We start from the raw sequence: 18,182 nt of genomic DNA, 5'->3' as shown, positions 1-18,182 counted from the left end.
ATTATTAAAATGAGAGGGAAATCACTTAACACTGTTTGAGGAAAAAAGCCGTAACGGCATAAAAAACCCTTTTATTAAATGAAACTAGAAATTACAACGATGAAGATAACGCGGGATAGAGACGTCGCGCGGAGAACAATGGTCGTTACCATGCACGCACTCACACGCTCCGCACACAAAGGAGATTGCTATACGATGAATTTACAATCACTTTCACGCATCCGAATTACACTGAAACGATAGAACAGACCACGTGAGTGGACGAGAACCTTGTATTACGTGGGTAATAGAAGTGATGTTGCACGTGGGTGCACGAGAACGTTGTCCGAGAACGTAAAAGGCGCGAGGGAGCTCCGCACGCGGGACGATGTCGTCGACGACTGCCTGTTACACCGGCAAAAACCGCCATGCTTGGCGCGAGTGGCGCAGCGCCGTAAGGTGCTGCCACCACGCTAGGCTTAAGGCCCTAGCACCTCATACAGTCTCACACACACAGACACGCTTTAGCTGCGCGCGCAGCTTAACTTAATTTGAATATACATGTTTGAGTAATATACGTATGCGTTAATACATATGTATCGTGTTGCGACGTAACATACTGCCGGCCACGGCTGCGAGATTAATTAGGCCTTTAATGATCGAGCAGTCTTAGACTTAACAAGAGCTTACATTTACTAGTTGACCCATTCCTGCTTACTAATCAAGGACGGTCTTTGGTTTCTTTACATGAAGAGCCAGTTTTCTTTGAAGGGACTGGTCTCTTGATTAGCATCGACATCACAACCTGATTGATTGAAAGCTATTTGGCTTCAATTTCTCTTAAACTACTAATACAACGAAACGAACGATTTACAATGTCTTAAATCTAATGAACAACTTATTCTACCCAAGATCATCCGGTGCCATAAGTTTGACACTTCACTGATCACGCTTGTCCTAAATTAACGTCGACGAAAGGTTGGAGTCTCCGCGATTGTGGGAACCTGATCTCCGGACAGGTATCGCGCTCCAAAGATTGATTCTTTGGGCATCTGGCTGTAGAGCACTCTGTACTCTACCTTTCGCGGGCCAGGCTTCAAGCACTTCCAGAATACTCCATGGTTCGACTCGTTCATGGCAAACCAAAGAGCACACATCTGGGGCTAATCACGAGTTCGGGAGGGTGACTTGAGACTCCAACGGGTCCGCGTTTTCCTGATCTACAGGGAGCACATAGAGCCGAGTAATGTTCCGTTTGTAGATTCCGGAAGCCATCTTCACCGATGCTACTCGAGCAATGCCATCGCTCCCAGGGTGGATCTCCACGACGACACCCAGCGGCCATCTTGCGCAAGCAGGGTTGTCCTCCATCGACACAACCACAGATCCAGGTGATAATACGGTTCCGGAATTCAACCACTTCTGACGAGTTTGCAGTTCATGCAAGTACTCCTTCTGCCATTTACTCCAGAAGGCTTGTCTAGCTTTAGAGACGAGCTGGTAGGAAGTGAGGCGATTGTCCGGAACTGAAACATAATTTTGGTCGGGTAAGAAATTGAAGGAACGCCCGATCAAAAAATGAGCAGGAGTTATCGCAAGGGAATCGTTTGGATCAGCAGAAATCGCGTACAATGGTCGAGAGTTTAACACGGCGGCGATTTCCTTTAACAATGTTTCCAATTGCTCGTACGTGAGCTTTTGGTCCTTGACGACACGATTCAGATGGTGTTTGAAGCTTTTAACTGCCGCCTCCCATAAACCGCCGAAGTACGGTGAGAGAGGTGGATTAAAGTTCCACTCAATCCGTTCGGCTGCAGCAAAAGATTGAATCGCGTCCTTAAATTCGGGTGAATTGTGTAATTGGTAAATCCTTTGCAGTTCGCTATTTGCGCCCACAAAGTTAGTACCATTGTCAGAGTACATGGTGGTCGGTTTGCCGTGCGTGGCAACGAACCGACGAAAGCACGCGAGGAAGCCCTCAGCTGAGAGATCGGATGCTATCTCGATGTGGACAGCCTTAGTGGCCATACAAACGAAAACGGACCCATACGCCTTAAGGAAACTTCGATTTCGATCCTTTTTTTCTTTGATCATAATCGGACCAAAAAAATCTACGCCGGTCTTCGCGGAAGTGAACGCAGGGTTTACTCGAGATTCTGGAAGGTCTGCCATCTTGGCGTGTGAGAATTTTGGCCTTTGCCGAAGACAGGGTACGCAGCGGCGCAAGACATGTTGAATCTGGTTTCGACCGTTGAGAATCCAAAACCTTTCGCGTATCCTGTAAAGAGTGGATTGGACCCCTCCGTGAAGATTTCGATGATGAGCGTCGCGGATGATGAGATCTGACACGTGATGGTTGCTGGGTAGCAAAATAGGGTATTTTTGATTGAATTGAAGATTTGAATTCTTCAACCGACCGTCTACTCTGATCAGTCCATGCTCGTCTAAGAAAGGATTGAGTTCATCGAACTTCGTTCGACTCCTGAAAGCGCCGTTGGGGCCTTTGGAAATTAATTTCGTAGTCGACTTGAGCAATCTTATCTCAAAACTAAAACATTCTCTTTGGATGAGAAGAAGGATTTGGCGTTCTGCGTAAACTATTTCGGCTTGGGAGAGGTAACGAATCCCTCGTTGCGATTTATTCGCATCTTGGGTATCGTCTAGTAGTGATTCCCTTCTACTCCAACGGAGAAGATATCCGATGGACCTAATAAGGCATCCGTAATCAGAGAAACGAGAGTAGACGTTACTTCCAGAAGAGGCTGTGAATAAAACAATTCCCTCTGTCGCGCCTGGAGGATCACCTAACGAGGATTCTTCCGATGAAGGCCATTGATCTTCAGGAAGAGCTAACCATGGAGGGCCCGAATGCCAGAGGGGTTCAGTTAAAAGTTCCCTGGGTAGTTGTCCTCGGGATAGTGAATCAGCCGGATTGTCTTTCGAACGAACATGTTTCCACTCGACCTTCTCACCCAGCGTTTGAATATCAGCGACTCGGTTCGCTTCGTAGGTTCTAAGTAGATGAGGAGCTTTGTCTAACCAGCAGAGAACGATTTTTGAGTCTGTTCTAAGAATTGTTCGCACGATATTGAAAGTCAGCTGGGTCACCAGTTCGACATATAGTCCCTTCAGAAGGGCAGCGCCAGAGAGTTCCAAACGAGGTATGGTGTGATGGCTAAGCGAAGCAACCTTGGATTTACTGCAGGCTAACCTAACAGTGACATTTCCCGCAGAGTCAACGGAACGAATGTAGATGCACGCGCCGTATCCCTTTATCGACGCGTCGCAAAAACCGTGTATCTCGGTGGATACTGGGTTCGCAACGTCATATCGCAGATACCTTGGTAACGCGACTTCTCGCACTAAAGGAAGTTGTTCAGCTAAAGCGATCCACTTGGTGTGGATGTCTTGAGGTAGAGATTCGTCCCAGGTAACGTTAGCTTTCCAACATTCCTGAATTAATGTTTTGGCATACAGGGTTAAAGGACCTAATAAGCCTAAAAGATCGAAGATCCTCGCAATCTGGGAAAGGAGTTTTCTCGTTGTGAGTCCCAGATGATTCCGAGAGTCTTCTTTATGGGGTTCCCTTGTATGCCGCAATCTAAATCGAAGATGTTTTTATCGATGTTGTCTAAAGCCGACGGATGGTTCGAGGACCATTTTCGTATCACGAACCCCCCACGACTTAAAAGTTTGATCATCTCGTCGCGAATCCTCATGATGTCCTCCAGCGTGTCTGCACCTGAAAGGAAATCGTCAACGTAGAAGTCTCGACGAAGTAGCATTGCCGCCCTTGGGAATCTGCTCTCTTCATCAACGGCTAACTGATGCAATGTTCGAATTGCGAGAAAAGGAGCACACTTCACCCCGAAAGTTACAACGTTGAGAACGAAAGTTCGAACTTCGCCTTCGTGGTACCACAAGATCTTCTGGAACTTCCTATCGTCGGGATGAATCCAGATTTGTCGGTACATCTTTTCGATGTCGGCAGTAATGACGAAGGGATGAGAACGGAATCGCAAAACTTGCTTCCACAGAGTTTCCTGAATGGTCGGTCCAGTCAACAGCATATCGTTCAACGAAATGCCCGTGGAGGATTTTGCAGAAGCGTCGAAAACGACACGACATTTCGTCGTTTCGCTGGACTCCTTGATCACCGCGTGGTGAGGCAAGTAGTAACCATCGTTGTTGTCGTCCTCGCACAGCGTCATGTGGCCAAGTTCCAGATACCCGTTGAATTCCTTTTCGTACTCTGCTCGGAACCTGGAGTTAGCATCAAATTTGCGCTGCAACGTCTGAAAACGCTGTAACGCTTGGTGTTTTGACAAACCTAGTTCGAATTTGCCTGATCGAAACGGTAGACGAACGATATAGCGACCCGAAGTCGCGTGTCGTGGTTTGAGCGTAGTACCTTTCGCATGCTACGTCCTCTTCTGACTTGATGGGTTGATAATCCACGTCTTCCATCGCCATGAATCTTTCTAGGAGTGAATCTAACCTCACCGCATTGCACGAAACGGAGTTGGGAATCGTTGATAAGATTGATCCTCCGGCTGCTATCCAGCCGAAAGAAGTTTTTTGAAGAGTGATTTGGGATCTTTCGTCATTCAGCTTGATTTGCCCTATGGCAAGAGAAGACAGGGTTGGACCTGACGCTAGCAAGACATCGACCGGTCTGGGTATATGAAATTGGGGATCTGCTAATTTGATATTCTTGGGGATGTTGAATTTCTCCCGAGGGAAAGTCTCATTAGGCACCTTCTCAGCTATTTTAGGTACAATCAAAAAGTTTAATTGATGTTTAGAATTATTATATGTAGAATAGAAAGTGGCAGTAGTGTATTTTTCTGAGACAATATTCGCATTGTCTATTGCTCCGATATTCACAAAGCATTGTTTAACTGGTAATTGTAAACGATTGATAAGAGATTGAGTCATTAAGTTTGCATTAGAACATGAATCTAGTAATGAGCGTGCCATGAGACGTTTTCCTCGGCTTGACTGAAAGCTTAAAACTGCTGTAGTCATAAGTTGAGAATCGGGAAGGTATGCGCTTGACGCGAATGTTTGTTGGCTTAGTCATGGTTGAGACGTCCCGGACGGTTTTGAATCGTTCGCGGGTTGAGGTGTAGATGGACTTGATTTTTTATCTGCGTGCAGAAGGGTATGATGATCCTTATGACATTTTTTGCACCTTTTTTCGCTGGTACAGGAAGCGGAGTGGACGTATAAGCAATTGCGACATAACCCTTTTGCTTTGACGAGTTCCCACCTTTCGTTCAATTACGCCTTATTGAACTTTTCGCATTTGTAGAGTCTGTGGGATTGACCGCATTGGACGCACGCGTTGTTGCTGGTCGTCGAGGTAGTAACGAGTGTGTTGGCAATGTTTTTGGAGACCTTTGCCGGGGGTTCTGCTTTGCTACCTGCCCCCTTTCTTTTGGACTGGTAATCTCGTTTCGGAAGTTCACCTATCGCTCGTTGTTTAAATATTGAATCCTGAACGAAGATGTACAATTCTTCCAATTTGGGGATTTCGCGATTTGAGTGTTTATCCATCCATCGCGACAGGAGATACCCGGGCAGGCATCTCTCGAGAATTCGCAGGACAAACTCGTCGCAGATCGCAATGTTCATTGTTTTGAGCATGCTGACGTGCTGACGGACGGTGTACATAAGGGTGGCTGTGGTTTCGGCGGTTGGATTTTGAACGGGAGCTAACTTTAGCAGAGCGTCGAAGTGCTCGTTGACTAGAACACGTCGTTGATCGTAAGCGTTGCACAACGCTTCCCAAGCTAAGCCGTAGCTAGCAGAAGATAAAGGAATGGTATAGCTTTTCCGTTTCAATTTTGTTCTTCTATGAAACAACCAAGACTATTGCTTAATCCTTTTGTGACATTACTCCTTTCAATAACTGGCCCTATCAACTCCGTATCTGTATTTAGACGCTTTCCAAAGCGATTTTGTAAAAAGCATGCAATTTGTCAATACAAACGAGTATTGTGCAGAAAAGAATTATGTAGTTGATTGTGAAGAAGCTTGTATCTCTGAGCAATGTTCCCATAAACCGCTTCAACGACTCATCTTAATTTTGTCACTAAACGAGGTGCGTTGGACTCTTCGTCAGACAACTGCTTTTTCTGGCCTTTTAAAGCTTGCATAAAAACTTTGAATTTTCGTTCTTTTCATAAAGAAACAACATCTCGGAAATCTCTGTCTACAAAAAAAAGCATCTCCTTCACTAAGTATACTACTAAAGTCCTTCAGATAATTGTAATAATTCTTTCAATATTGTCGCATCATTTTTATTGGCGTTAAATAGTCCAGGAATATCAACTACGTATCCATTGGTAGTACAAATCGTAAAAAGTTTAACTAGTGATGTTTTCTTTTGTACAGAATATGACTTTCTTTGGTACGCGTTGTTAGAACTTTTTTGATGACGCAAGTAACTACCGTGGCATATTAAAGACAACCGACCTTCTAGATGGTGTAGTGTATTTGACACTGAAGATGTTTGACTAATATAAAATTCTATAGAGTATGCTTTATATCCAAAGTATTTCGGCAAAATATCTTTTTTGAAACACTTTAATATGCATCATTATTTTTTTTAACTTGATTTTTAGGTACATCTAATATAGCTCCAACATATCGATCTGAATTTCCTGTTCTCAGTTTGAGTAAAAATATAACTAAAACTTATAAAATACTTCGGTTTTCGAAATCACGCATGGAAGTCATCGGTTATCTTAATTCAAGTAGATTTGTCATCGTAAAACCTGTTAAAGTTTTTACTCTCTTCAGATTTCAGACAACAAAAATTTGTCGAATTTATTCTGTAGCCGAGCATCTGCTAAATCCAACAAACTACTCAAGAATTTTCCCAATTCTGATGTTTCTACCAATGATTCATATACAACTATATTTATTGCAGCCAAATCTTCTTCATAAAATCTGTTTTTTATCAAATGTTTCTTACATCTATATCGTCTAGGGATGAAAATTTGCCTTTTTACAAATAATTCTATGCGCGCATCAAAAGGAACTTCTTGAAAGTCTTGTAGCAATTTGCATATAAAACAGTATGCGTATATTTGAAACAAATAAAATCACCAAGTTAAAGATAAATATTATAATTAGTGTACATTTCTAAATATTCTGTCCGAGTCTTAATTTCTTTATGTGATCCAGGGACATGGCGTAAATATTTTTTACACTGGAAACATTTAGAATCATCAATTTTCCTCTTTTTGACTGGAAATAGATCTTCACTTGCGCTAGCCATTCTAGGTTCCTGTTGAAGTATTTGAATTGTTTATTACTTCAATTTTAGATTCAATTATGAGAAGATTTTAGTTTCTAAATGAATTCCCAAAACTTTTCTTTCAATTTAGATTGAGGGAGTATCCTTCTATAGTAAGATCGAAAAATAAAACTAATAATAATAATAAAACTAATAAAAAATAAAAAAAAACGTCGCTGGGATCAAGACAGAATTCCTTTATTACGGTCGCTGCTAAACCGTGAACTGCATTTTGAAGTTGGGATAGTTTGACGCTTCCCGCCATTCCTGGACGATCGTGTATAAGCGCTTGGAAGTTGGCTTTCCAAGGGACCCAGTTCTTGTGGTTCCCGTCGAATTTGGGCACTGTCAACGGTGCGAGTTTTACCACGTCAGTTCTCTCGATGAAGGTAGCGGTGTTATTTCCGTTGAGCATAGTGGAATTCGCGAGAGGGATCGCTGGGGGTTGGGTTTGTTCATTTTCAATATTCGACTCGCTACTTCGAAATATTCGGATTCGAGTTCGTCGAATGCGGCAATGTGGGGATGCTCAATGTGCAGGTTGCATCGAAAGAAGTTCTTCGCGATTCGCTGAATAACCTTGATATATGGTCGAAAGGGAATTTATTCGTAACTCCGCGTTCGTCGCATCTGGCGATCCCTTTGCTAAGTATTCTTTGAGGGATTTCAACGTTTTTGTAAACCTATTAAATTTCTGTTCGATATAAATTAAGCGTTTTTCTGCGTTGCCGCTGGCTGGAATAACCTCGTCGTTATTCATTTTGGGTATTTGTTGGATCAAAATAACGCGTTATGAATCAAATTGAAATTGACGTTAATTGAAGTTTCAAAGAAGGAGAGAGAAAAAACATATGATTGAAACGGACAACGAAATTCTAATTGAATAATTAAACAATGTCAAACAATTGTCTACAAATTTATCTAATGGCAATTAATCACTAGTGGATTGTAAATTGCTTGCTAAATTCGAATAAACATGAAATGCTAACAATGACTCGAGTACTAATCAATGCGCAATCGTATTTTAGTTTGATTGATTCACTTAATTTGACAAGAAGCAGACAACAAAAAATCAAAACGCTAGAATTAACTCAATACAAATGGAATTAATCGTTATAAGTGGAAAGCGAAACCGTTTGTTCGCAAGCGTATGTTTATTTATTGAAGCAGAGAAAGCGAGAAAAGGAAGAAGAACACTTATCTTAGTTGATGGAAAACGATGTCGGTGGCCGCTGCGTGTAAGTCCCCCTGGTCGGAAGCGATGGCAATGCTGATCGGCACTGACGACTGCGCACGTTGTTGCGCACGCTGGATGACTGCGCACGCTGTGGCGCACGCTGAGTGTTTGCGCACGCTGTTGCGCACGCTGAGTGTAAGCAATTGCACGAGGCGCGAATAAACGGCGGGAGAGCGAGCGAGAGAGAAGATAAATTGGCCGGCTGCACTTGTCGGTGCACGTTGCGCGCGTTTTCGCGCGTTTTGATATGCACACCTTTCCCTCCCCACACACTCTCACACACTTGCACTCGCGCGACGTCCCCTTTTCCGAGAATGAAAAAGGAGAGATAGAGGTAGAAAACTACCTCACAGGAGGCACCATGAAAAGTTCTGAACGACTTCCTTGGCGAAGTAAATCGCTCTATTTCGAATTTCTCCTTCGTTCTTGATTGCTGATTTAATTGTGGTAGTTAGATTTAAATTATTAAAATGAGAGGGAAATCACTTAACACTGTTTGAGGGAAAAAGCCGTAACGGCATAAAAAACCCTTTTATTAAATGAAACTAGAAATTACAACATGAAGATAACGCGGGATAGAGACGTCGCGCGGAGAACAATGGTCGTTACCATGCACGCACTCACACGCTCCGCACACAAAGGAGATTGCTATACGATGAATTTACAATCACTTTCACGCATCCGAATTACACTGAAACGATAGAACAGACCACGTGAGTGGACGAGAACCTTGTATTACGTGGGTAATACAAGTGATGTTGCACGTGGGTGCACGAGAACGTTGTCCGAGAACGTAAAAGGCGCGAGGGAGCTCCGCACGCGGGACGATGTCGTCGACGACTGCCGGTTACACCGGCAAAAACCGCCATGCTTGGCGCGAGTGGCGCAGCGCCGTAAGGTGCTGCCACCACGCTAAGCTTAAGACCCTAGCACCTCATACAGTCTCACACACACAGACACGCTTTAGCTGCGCGCGCAGCTTAACTTAATTTGAATATACATGTTTGAGTAATATACGTATGCGTTAATACATATGTATCGTGTTGCGACGTAACATCATGTTTCTGAGGACAGTAGCAGTCGGCCTCATTTTGAAATGTATCATTGGGCTTGTTCCGGAAATTGTGCAAATGCCACATGATCTTGCTGCCTCTTTTAGAAAAACAAGAGATAAGATGCTATGGTCGTACTTTTTGTACTCAGCATATATCTGTAAAAATAGAATATGTAAATTATTAACAAATCTTCAAAATCATGAATATGAATATAAATTACTATACCTCATTCCAATCAAACTCAGGATATTGACTAATGAGTCTTAAAAGTAACACCTGGTTGCTGTTAAAATTAAGCAATTGACTTTTCACGTTTAACTGCACATTTTCCATACTAGCTTTAAAGCTGTTCTGCACTTTATGCTGTGCATTCAATATTTCTATCAATTTGGTATATGAGCAGCTGTTTCTTTTATTGTATTTTATTAGTCCATACCTTTCGGTTTTGGACGACTTCCAGTACAATCCATTTACATAGTTTTTACTAAATTGGGAGTATAATAATAATAATAATAATAATAACCATAATAACAATACTAATAATAATAATACTAATAACAATAATAAATAAGTAAATAAGTTACAAAAGTTAAATAAGTTACATATATTCATCATTAAAGTTCTTAAGGTTTTCAACTGTTTATATTAGTTTCACACTTAGGTTTCACACACTTTCTTTTCACTTTCCACGCTGTCTGTTTCTATTCTCCTTCTCTGTATTTTTTTAGTATATCTATGCCTTGTCCTTCTGTTCTTAAGACCATCTGCCATTCTTCTTCTATTTTTATTTCTTTACATTCTCCAATCACGTGTTCAATACTTTCTATTTCTTTTTTACAGCTTCTGCATAATTTTTCTTCTTCTTCCTTCCAGTAGTCTTTTGCTTTGAGCTCGTTGCCACATCTAAACCTAGCCAGTAGTTTTTTATCTTTTACTTTCATTCTTGACTCTAAATACTTTGGTTTGTTTTCTTCTCTTATATCTTTATAAAATTTATTGTACGATGAGTCTTCAATTTTCTGTAGTCGTTTTGAAGTATCCTTATTTTCCAACTTAGTGATTATTTTTTCTTAATATCTTCGTTTCTTGTTCTCATTTCGTCCATTTTTTTTTTGTCAGATCTACTTCATTCAGCATGTTTAGCCGCAACTTAGCCCATTTTCCTTGCTGTCCTATTCCGCCTTATCTCTCTCTTTCTTTTAGACATTCTATTACTAGTATTTTGTTTGATGATCTGATATTTTCTTCGTATTGCACTGCTCTTTCTACAGCTTTTATCATCATACTTTCTAATTTGCTTTCTTCTATTACTATGTAATTTGGTGTCGTCACATCCAGTCCTAAAATCCATTTAAAGTATTTTCGTGTTATGCTGTCCATCCTTTCATCTCTTTTCCATCCCCATATTTCTGCTCCAAATAGTGCTATGCTTTCTACCAGTGCTTTAAACATCTTCACTCTTCTGGTGCAGTTTTCTTTAAAAATTCTTTCTCCGATACTCCATGTGCTTTTCATTGCTATTATTGCTTTTCTTTTTCTATCCGTTAAATGTTTTTCAAAACCTCTATTTTTTTGTAGAATGTATCCTAAATATTTTATTTCTTTAACTTCTTCTAATTCTTTGTCGCCCCAGTACCATTTCCTATCTTTCTTTTTATTTCCTTCTTCAAATACTAAAATTTTGGTTTTTTCTGAGCTTAGTAGCATTTTTTTAATTTCTAAATATTTTTTAAATCTTTTCAACATATACTCCATGTCTTCTTGATTTTTTGCCAGTAATACAATATCATCTGCATATTTTAGCGTCCAAATTTTTATTTTTCCGATTACTACACCTCCTCTTATCCCTTTTTTCATATATTCTTCTAAATCTGACAAATATATATTAAATAGCGTGGAACTTACAGGGCACCCTTGTTTCACTCCTCTGGTTGTCCAGAATTCTGTGGATATTTTGTTTCCTACTTTCACTACATTGTTTGTTTCTTCAAATATTTCTATGATCCTGTTTCTTAGTTTTACACTTACTGCTTTTTCTTTTAAACATTCTGTTAGTATTTTCCTGTCTACTCTGTCAAAAACTTCTTTCAAATCTGCGAAACATCCAATCACTTTCATTTTGTTTTGTCCTAATCTTTGGTCTATTATGTGGTTGAGTACATATACGGCATCCATGACCCCTCTTCCTCTTCTAAATCCGAATTGCCCTTTTTCTAACTTACACTCTACTTCGTTTATCAGTCGCTCGTTTAGTATGCTTGCATATATTTTATACGCTGTGCTCGTTAATGTGACTCCTCTGTAGTTTTTAACGTTTCTTGGATCTTCTTTTTTGTGTATTGGGCTAATAACACCTTTTCTCCACTCTTCTGGTATATCTCCATCTTTCCATACCTTATTTATCATTTTTAATAAGACGACTCCTATAGATTGTGGCATGTTCTTCCATATTTCGTTTTGTAGTGTATCCTCACCTGGTGCTTTTTTATTTTTTAATTTTTTGATTCGCGTTATTAATACTCGTTCTGTTATTCTGTCGTCACTATTTCCTTCATCCCCCTCACTTTCCTTTTCTCCGCATTCAACCTTTGTTTTTTTTTCTACACCTTCTAGTTTTTCCATGAAGTGTTTCTTCCACTTATCTATTTCAATATTTTCGTCAATCTTTTCTCTTTTCTTCCTAAATTTATTTATAAATTTCCATGATTCATTTTCTGTTTTGATATTTTTTATTTTTTCTTCCTGCTCTCTATCATGTTGTTCGCATCTTTCTTGATACCATTCTCTGTACACTTTTTTAGCCTTTATGTATTCATTTCTAGTGCATTGTCCTTTTTTCCATTTTCTTATTATTTGTCTTAATTTTCTTTTTCTTGATTTCCATTCGTTGTCGTGCCACTTTTTTTCTCCGAGTTCCCATATCTTCTTTTTTCTACTTACAGTAGGGACTGCTTCTGTGATTTTGTTTTTCAATTCTTTCTATATTTCTTCAATATTTTCCTCTTTGCATTCCCAATCTTCACATTTCTCATGATAAATTTCTATCCCTTCCTCTGTCCAATTTCTTCTGTGATAGTATTCTTCTGCCTCTTTATCTTGTATTTTTTTATTCATATTTTCAGCGTTTATCTGTATCTCCATTGGTAAGTGATCCGAGTCTGTCCTATCACCTACGTTTATGTGCTTAATTTCACCTATCGTCCTTTGGTTACTTATTATATAGTCGATGACTGATGCTCCATTTTTTCCAACATACGTATACTCTCCGTTATCTCCAAAGTTCCCATTTAAAATTAACCATCCTTCTTTTTCTATTTCGCTTATTAATCTCCTTCCTTCTACGTTTGTCACTGAGTCTTTTGTTTTTCGTTTAATGTTGCTTTCAGTTTCACATTCTATTATTCCTCCTTCTTCACCTGTTCTTGCGTTCCAGTCTCCTAGTACAATTAAAAAATCTTCTTTTTCTTCATAATTTTCTTTGATCACTTTTATTGTTTCTTTAACGTTTTGACTGTATACTGTTACTATCTTATACTTTTTGTTGTCATGACTCACATGTCTCATGACTACGTTACTGCTCCACTCACTATACACCATTTCTTTTATTTCACTTCTCACTCCAGATACGATTCCCCCCATCGCCCTCCCTTTCTTCTTTTTTCTTGTGGCATAATTACATTTCCATTCAAAATTTGTAGGAAGTCTTCTTTTAATTTTTTCCCATGTTTTCTCTTCTATCCAGGTTTCTACTAAACACACTATGTCAAAATTGCTTAAATATTTCCACGTTTCATTATCTTTATTTGTTATCCCTGCTATATTCCAGTAACATATCTTGAGTCTTGCTTCGTCTTGCTCCAGTCCTACCTCCGAGTCCTATTCTCGTTCCTTCGTTTCTATTGCTTTTAGTGTCTCGCTCCATTCATCCCACTTGAACCATTTCTCGTTTATTTTCATTTTCAAATAACCTACCTTGACAGTATTACCTTTATTTCTTTCCTGTTTCGCGGTTGTTCTCAAATGTCGCTGTATTTCTCTCTCTTTCTCTTCAAGTCATCATCAATATAAATTCCTCTTTTGAGGTTAGCTTTGTTCATCATAACTTGCTTTTTCATCTGCCAGTTTTCTAGCTTGGCTATAGTCATTTTGTATCTCTTTTCCCTATTGTTGTTATTTATTGTAAATGTTTTTTCCACTTTTACATCTGTGTTAATACTGTCCTTTAAATATTCCTCGACTTTTTCTTTTATGTTTTCTTCTGTAAACTCTTCTCCCTTTATAACAATATTTAGTTTTCTTTTTTCTCTCTCACCCTTTTCCCTGTCCCACTCAAGTTTCATCACTCTGTCTAGCAAGTTTTCTCTCTCGTTTTTCCAGTTCTGCCTTTCTTGCTCACACTCTTCTTCTTTTGCTTTCCACTGTCTTTCTAACTCATCTTTAATATTTTTTACATGTTTTTCAAACTTCTGTTGTATGTTCTCTTCCATTCGTGTCATTTTTTCATCAAACTTTGTTCCGAGTTCTTTGATCGCATTGAGCATTTTCTTTTCTAGATCTGCGTCTGTTTTCGGAGGCATTATAAAGCTATCGATTGTTCTATTATTTATCAAGCCCTTGTTTCTCGTGATTATTGTTCTTTTGTCGGAATCACTGCTCATTACCTATCTGTTCCGAGTGTATTTCATGTTTTGTTTTGTCCGACCTAACCTCAAATGTTTTCGTTCGTCGTAATCACACTTATTACTTTTGTATTCTTGAATATTCAGACTATCTTTCTATTTTGTTCAATAGGGTTTTCTTTTAGTTTTACTATTTGCTCGTTTTCACTATTTCTATTAATGTTTAACTTTAATTGTTTAATAAAAGTCACTCGCGTTTTTTTCGCCACGTGCGTTTGTGCTCGTCGCTCAACCGGAAGTCCAGCTGTTTCTTTTAGATCTATTGTTGATGTTTATAAATATAGCTACTGCCCACTTTCTATTTTTTTAAATTTCATGAAATCTTTTTGTGACTATTGACGACAATTTCGTAGTACTACAGGTTTTTGGCATCATCTGTAGTGGTGTTTTGGAAGATTGAACACATTTAAATCGTATACCCTCTTGGGCATAGATTGTCGGTTTGTGAGCCATTGGAAGTAAATTTTTTAAAGTTGTAGAGAAGCAAGAGCCTTTTTGCTTCAACAGAAATTCCACAATTTCTGTCGTGACCGTTTCTTCTAGATGGTCCTCATCTACTTTCTTCAAAATAAGTTCAATATATATAGCTAACTTCATATCAACTAGTCTGCATAATAGCTTCTCCGCCTTTTCGTGGGTCAAGGTGAATAACGCAGTTCGCATGAACGTCTCCATGGACTGGTAAAATACTAATAACAAGTGGTCATCTTGGATTTTCCTTGATAGAAAATCGTTGATAGTCTCAGTGACTTTAATGACTTGACGTGTCAGCTGTAAAATACGAAATTTATTATTATTTTTTCTAATGGCGTTCGGCAAGCTGATAGAAAGGAGAGAAACAGAGCAGCGAGATTGCGCTTAATGTCGTAACAGTCATGCCGAGTAGTGAGCTTGCCGAACGCCATTAGAACTGCTATTCCCAGATGTGGGTATTAGCGGTGCTCTCTAGACCGACATCTGGGAATGGCAGTTCTAATGGCGTTCGGCAAGCTCACTACTCGGCATGGCTGTTACGACATTAAGCGCAATTTCGCTGCTCTGCTTCTCTCCTTTCTATCTGTTCACTCTCGGACTTATACTGTAAAAATGAATGCTGAATAAATGTCCTAACAGCCATGCCGAGTAGTGAGCTTGCCGAACGCCATTACAACTTCCATTCCCGGATGTCGGTCTGAAGAGCACCACGCATACCCACATCTGGGAATGGCAGTTCTAATGGCGTTCGGCAAGCTCACTACTCGGCATGGCTATTACGACATTAAGCGCAATCTCGCTGCTCTGCTTCTCCTTTCTATCTGTTCACTTTCGGGCTATACTAATTTCTTTCCCAATATAAGGAATATAAATATTTGGACCTACTCGAACAGACTGAAGTAAAAGTATATTATATAATAATTATATATATATAAGCTCCTCCCGCGGGATGTTTTGAAGACGCCACAGGTCTTGACTAGTCAAGCAATGAATTTCTCGTTTAGCTGTGGTCGATGCGACCTTAAACAATATTATTTTCTCCTGAACAGTCCAATTGCCCGGGATCGGAATACTGTCCATCACCTCGTAACAGTAGTTCCGACTCATCAATCCTTCCTTATTCAGGGTTTTGAATCCTCTCAGGTATCTCTTGCATTTTTTTAGCTCCTCCCTTGAGGACTGGATAGCACCTGACTTGTTAGCCTCAGCCAGTTCCTTATTTTCCACTGCCCTGTAACAATACGAGTGCAGGTGAGATGCGTGAAAATAGAAAAGTATTTGTTTTTTGTTCAACGTACTCTATCTGAAAGCCTCATTAACAATATATAATATACGAACAAACATGTGTATTATCATACCGAGGTTGATGAATTCAACATTCAGACCAAGTGTAATCGTGTTTCAAATATTGGGTTTGATTACTTTATCATATAACCCTCATTTTTAGAAAACGGTATACAAAGAAAAAGAGTAAATATCATTCCGATAAATGGGAATGAAGGATTTGGAATTAGTGTATAACTATTGCAGATATTTAAAACATTTATTCCAATTCTGCACTTACCTTATGTAGCAGACATAAATCAAGCCAAATACAGATGATAGAATATACGGTCTAAGGCGGGAATACGAGGCTCCCATCAATGATGTGACGAAGTTGCACATGGCTACATGCTTCGGCGCACTACGGAGCCGAGAATACTCGTCCGTTTCAAATATCGGGCGCTGGTATTGCTGAGCAAGAAGTCTCAACGTGAAATCATTCACTATAGACCCATGTGGCACGACATCTCTGCCTTCTGCGGTAAACAAGAGTGTGTCGCAAAGTCGAGCAGCGACCAACGGGTGGCTCCGATTAGTCCGGCCGCCGAAAGTAGTCGACTTTGAACTTTGTCCCGTCCTTGGAAATGATACTCGGGAGATCTTTGTTAGCGGCTTGGGGGGAATGTTATATCGGCCTATAGTCCTCCATGAACCTCCGACCACTACCATCGGAGAGATTCTATCTGAGAGATAGATTGAGATTAATGTTGTTTATAATTATAAGACATACACATAAATGTTGCTTAATAATTTTACCAAACATCCGGTTACCGAGGATTCTCATCGCGTGGCTGGGGGTCGAACAGATGGGGAAGAACTGTAAAAATAAGCAAAATGCACAAATATAAGGACTGGTAAGTCATTATACCTCTCTACGCTCACTCGCGTAGCTCGAGTCGCATGTAAATTTAAAGTCGCATAGTCATTTCCAACTGTAAGAATGAATGCCGAATAAATGTCCTAACAGCCATGCCGAGTAGTGAGCTTGCCGAACGCCATTAGAACTGCCATTCCCAGATGTCGATCTGGAGAGCACCGCGCATACCCACATCCGGGAATAGCAGTTCTAATGGCGTTCAGCAAGCTCACTACTCAGCATGGCTGTTACGACATTAAGCGCAATCTCGCTGCTCTGCTTCTCTCCTTTCTATCTGTTCACTCTCGGGCTTATACTGTAAAAATGAATGCCGAATAAATGTCCTAACAGCCATGCCGAGTAGTGAGTTTGTCGAACGCCATTAGACGTGCCATTCCCGGATGTCGGCATGAGGGTTCCTCGCATCTTTGAGCCACCAATCACATTCATTTGAATGAATGTCCCCGGCCATTGAGTACTGGAGTTATACCTTTAGGTTGTATTTTCTCACGGGGAACATCAAGTACTTGGCTCTAGCCTTTTCCGAATATCGAAAGACCGACATCCCAAATCGAGACAGCCGTAAAGAGAAAGCTTGGCCAGGCTAGTGCGACGCGCCAAGCACGCTAAACCTTTCTCATTACGGCTGTCTCGATTTGGGATTGCCCTGTTAAATTGATCCGAACATGTGAGAAGCGTGACGAGGAAGGCATACGGCTCTCTGGCTTCACTATGTTTCCATAGGAAATCTCTCTCGACTACCCTCAGAAAAGTTCTTGTCGAGCAGCTCATTTTCCCACATTTCGATTACCTCTTAGTGGTCTGTATTTAGCTTGATGGAGAGCGCTCATCTAAGCTTCAAGTTGCCCAAAACGCCTGTGTACGCTTCGTAATAGGATGGATCCCTTTTTTACCTACTCTATCCCTAAACAGCCACATCACCCACCATAGATCAGCCCTGGGCTGGCTATCCCTTACCCCAAATAGGTATAGAACCCTCGCCGTTCTGGCCTACTCTGTTGTGTCCAGAAAATCGCCGCACTCTATCTGGCTAAAAACCTGTTCGTCCTGCTTGATAGTGTCATATCCGGCGCTCGGGTCGCCATCCACCATCGGCGTTTGAATACAAGGCCCCTCGAACTGAGGCCTGGAACCATTCTTTTGCGATCCTTGCTCAAAGAATACTCAACTCATTGAGTGTGACCCTGTTCTCCACCGATTGGATCTCTGACTTCAAGGATTGGACACGTGATCTATTTTTAAATTATGAGGC

At 40.5% G+C, this 18,182-nt stretch overlaps 2 protein-coding genes and 1 pseudogene across 2 annotated transcripts; 1 reads left to right on the top strand and 2 right to left on the bottom strand.

The window, feature by feature from the left end:
- LOC131667386 (uncharacterized) overlaps positions 1-18,182 on the top strand; it is a 168,625-nt pseudogene that overhangs the window by 11,968 nt on the left and 138,475 nt on the right.
- LOC131667864 (uncharacterized) lies at positions 1,147-7,700 on the bottom strand. The gene is made up of 6 exons (XM_058941638.1): positions 7,491-7,700; positions 7,198-7,276; positions 5,451-5,729; positions 4,391-4,745; positions 3,575-4,242; positions 1,147-3,476 (listed from the first exon to the last, which is right to left on the bottom strand). Exons 1-6 carry the CDS (start codon positions 7,698-7,700, stop codon positions 1,147-1,149), a joined length of 3,921 nt encoding a protein of 1,306 aa, XP_058797621.1.
- On the bottom strand, positions 13,594-14,154 carry LOC131667788 (cilia- and flagella-associated protein 251-like). The gene has a single exon (XM_058941522.1). The coding sequence runs from the start codon at positions 14,152-14,154 to the stop codon at positions 13,594-13,596; it is 561 nt and encodes a 186-aa protein (XP_058797505.1).

Source organism: Phymastichus coffea, unplaced genomic scaffold (assembly GCF_024137745.1).
Source record: "Phymastichus coffea isolate CEN01 unplaced genomic scaffold, Cenicafe_Pcof_1.1 PCOF00001, whole genome shotgun sequence".
Lineage (NCBI taxonomy): Eukaryota > Metazoa > Arthropoda > Insecta > Hymenoptera > Eulophidae > Phymastichus > Phymastichus coffea.
This window is presented reverse-complemented; position numbering and strand designations above follow the sequence as displayed.

Excerpts from the sequence above, each read along its gene's own strand:
- LOC131667788 (XM_058941522.1), bottom strand. The coding sequence starts at position 14,154 with ATGCCTCCGAAAACAGACGCAGATCTAGAAAAGAAAATGCTCAATGCG.
- LOC131667864 (XM_058941638.1), bottom strand. The coding sequence starts at position 7,700 with ATGCTCAACGGAAATAACACCGCTACCTTCATCGAGAGAACTGACGTG. Across the intron at positions 7,277-7,490 it reads TTCACGGTTTAGCAGCGACC|GAACCTAGAATGGCTAGCGC; the intron begins GTAATAAAGGAA and ends ATACTTCAACAG. Across the intron at positions 4,243-4,390 it reads GAGGACGTAGCATGCGAAAG|GTTCCGAGCAGAGTACGAAA; the intron begins GTACTACGCTCA and ends TGCTAACTCCAG.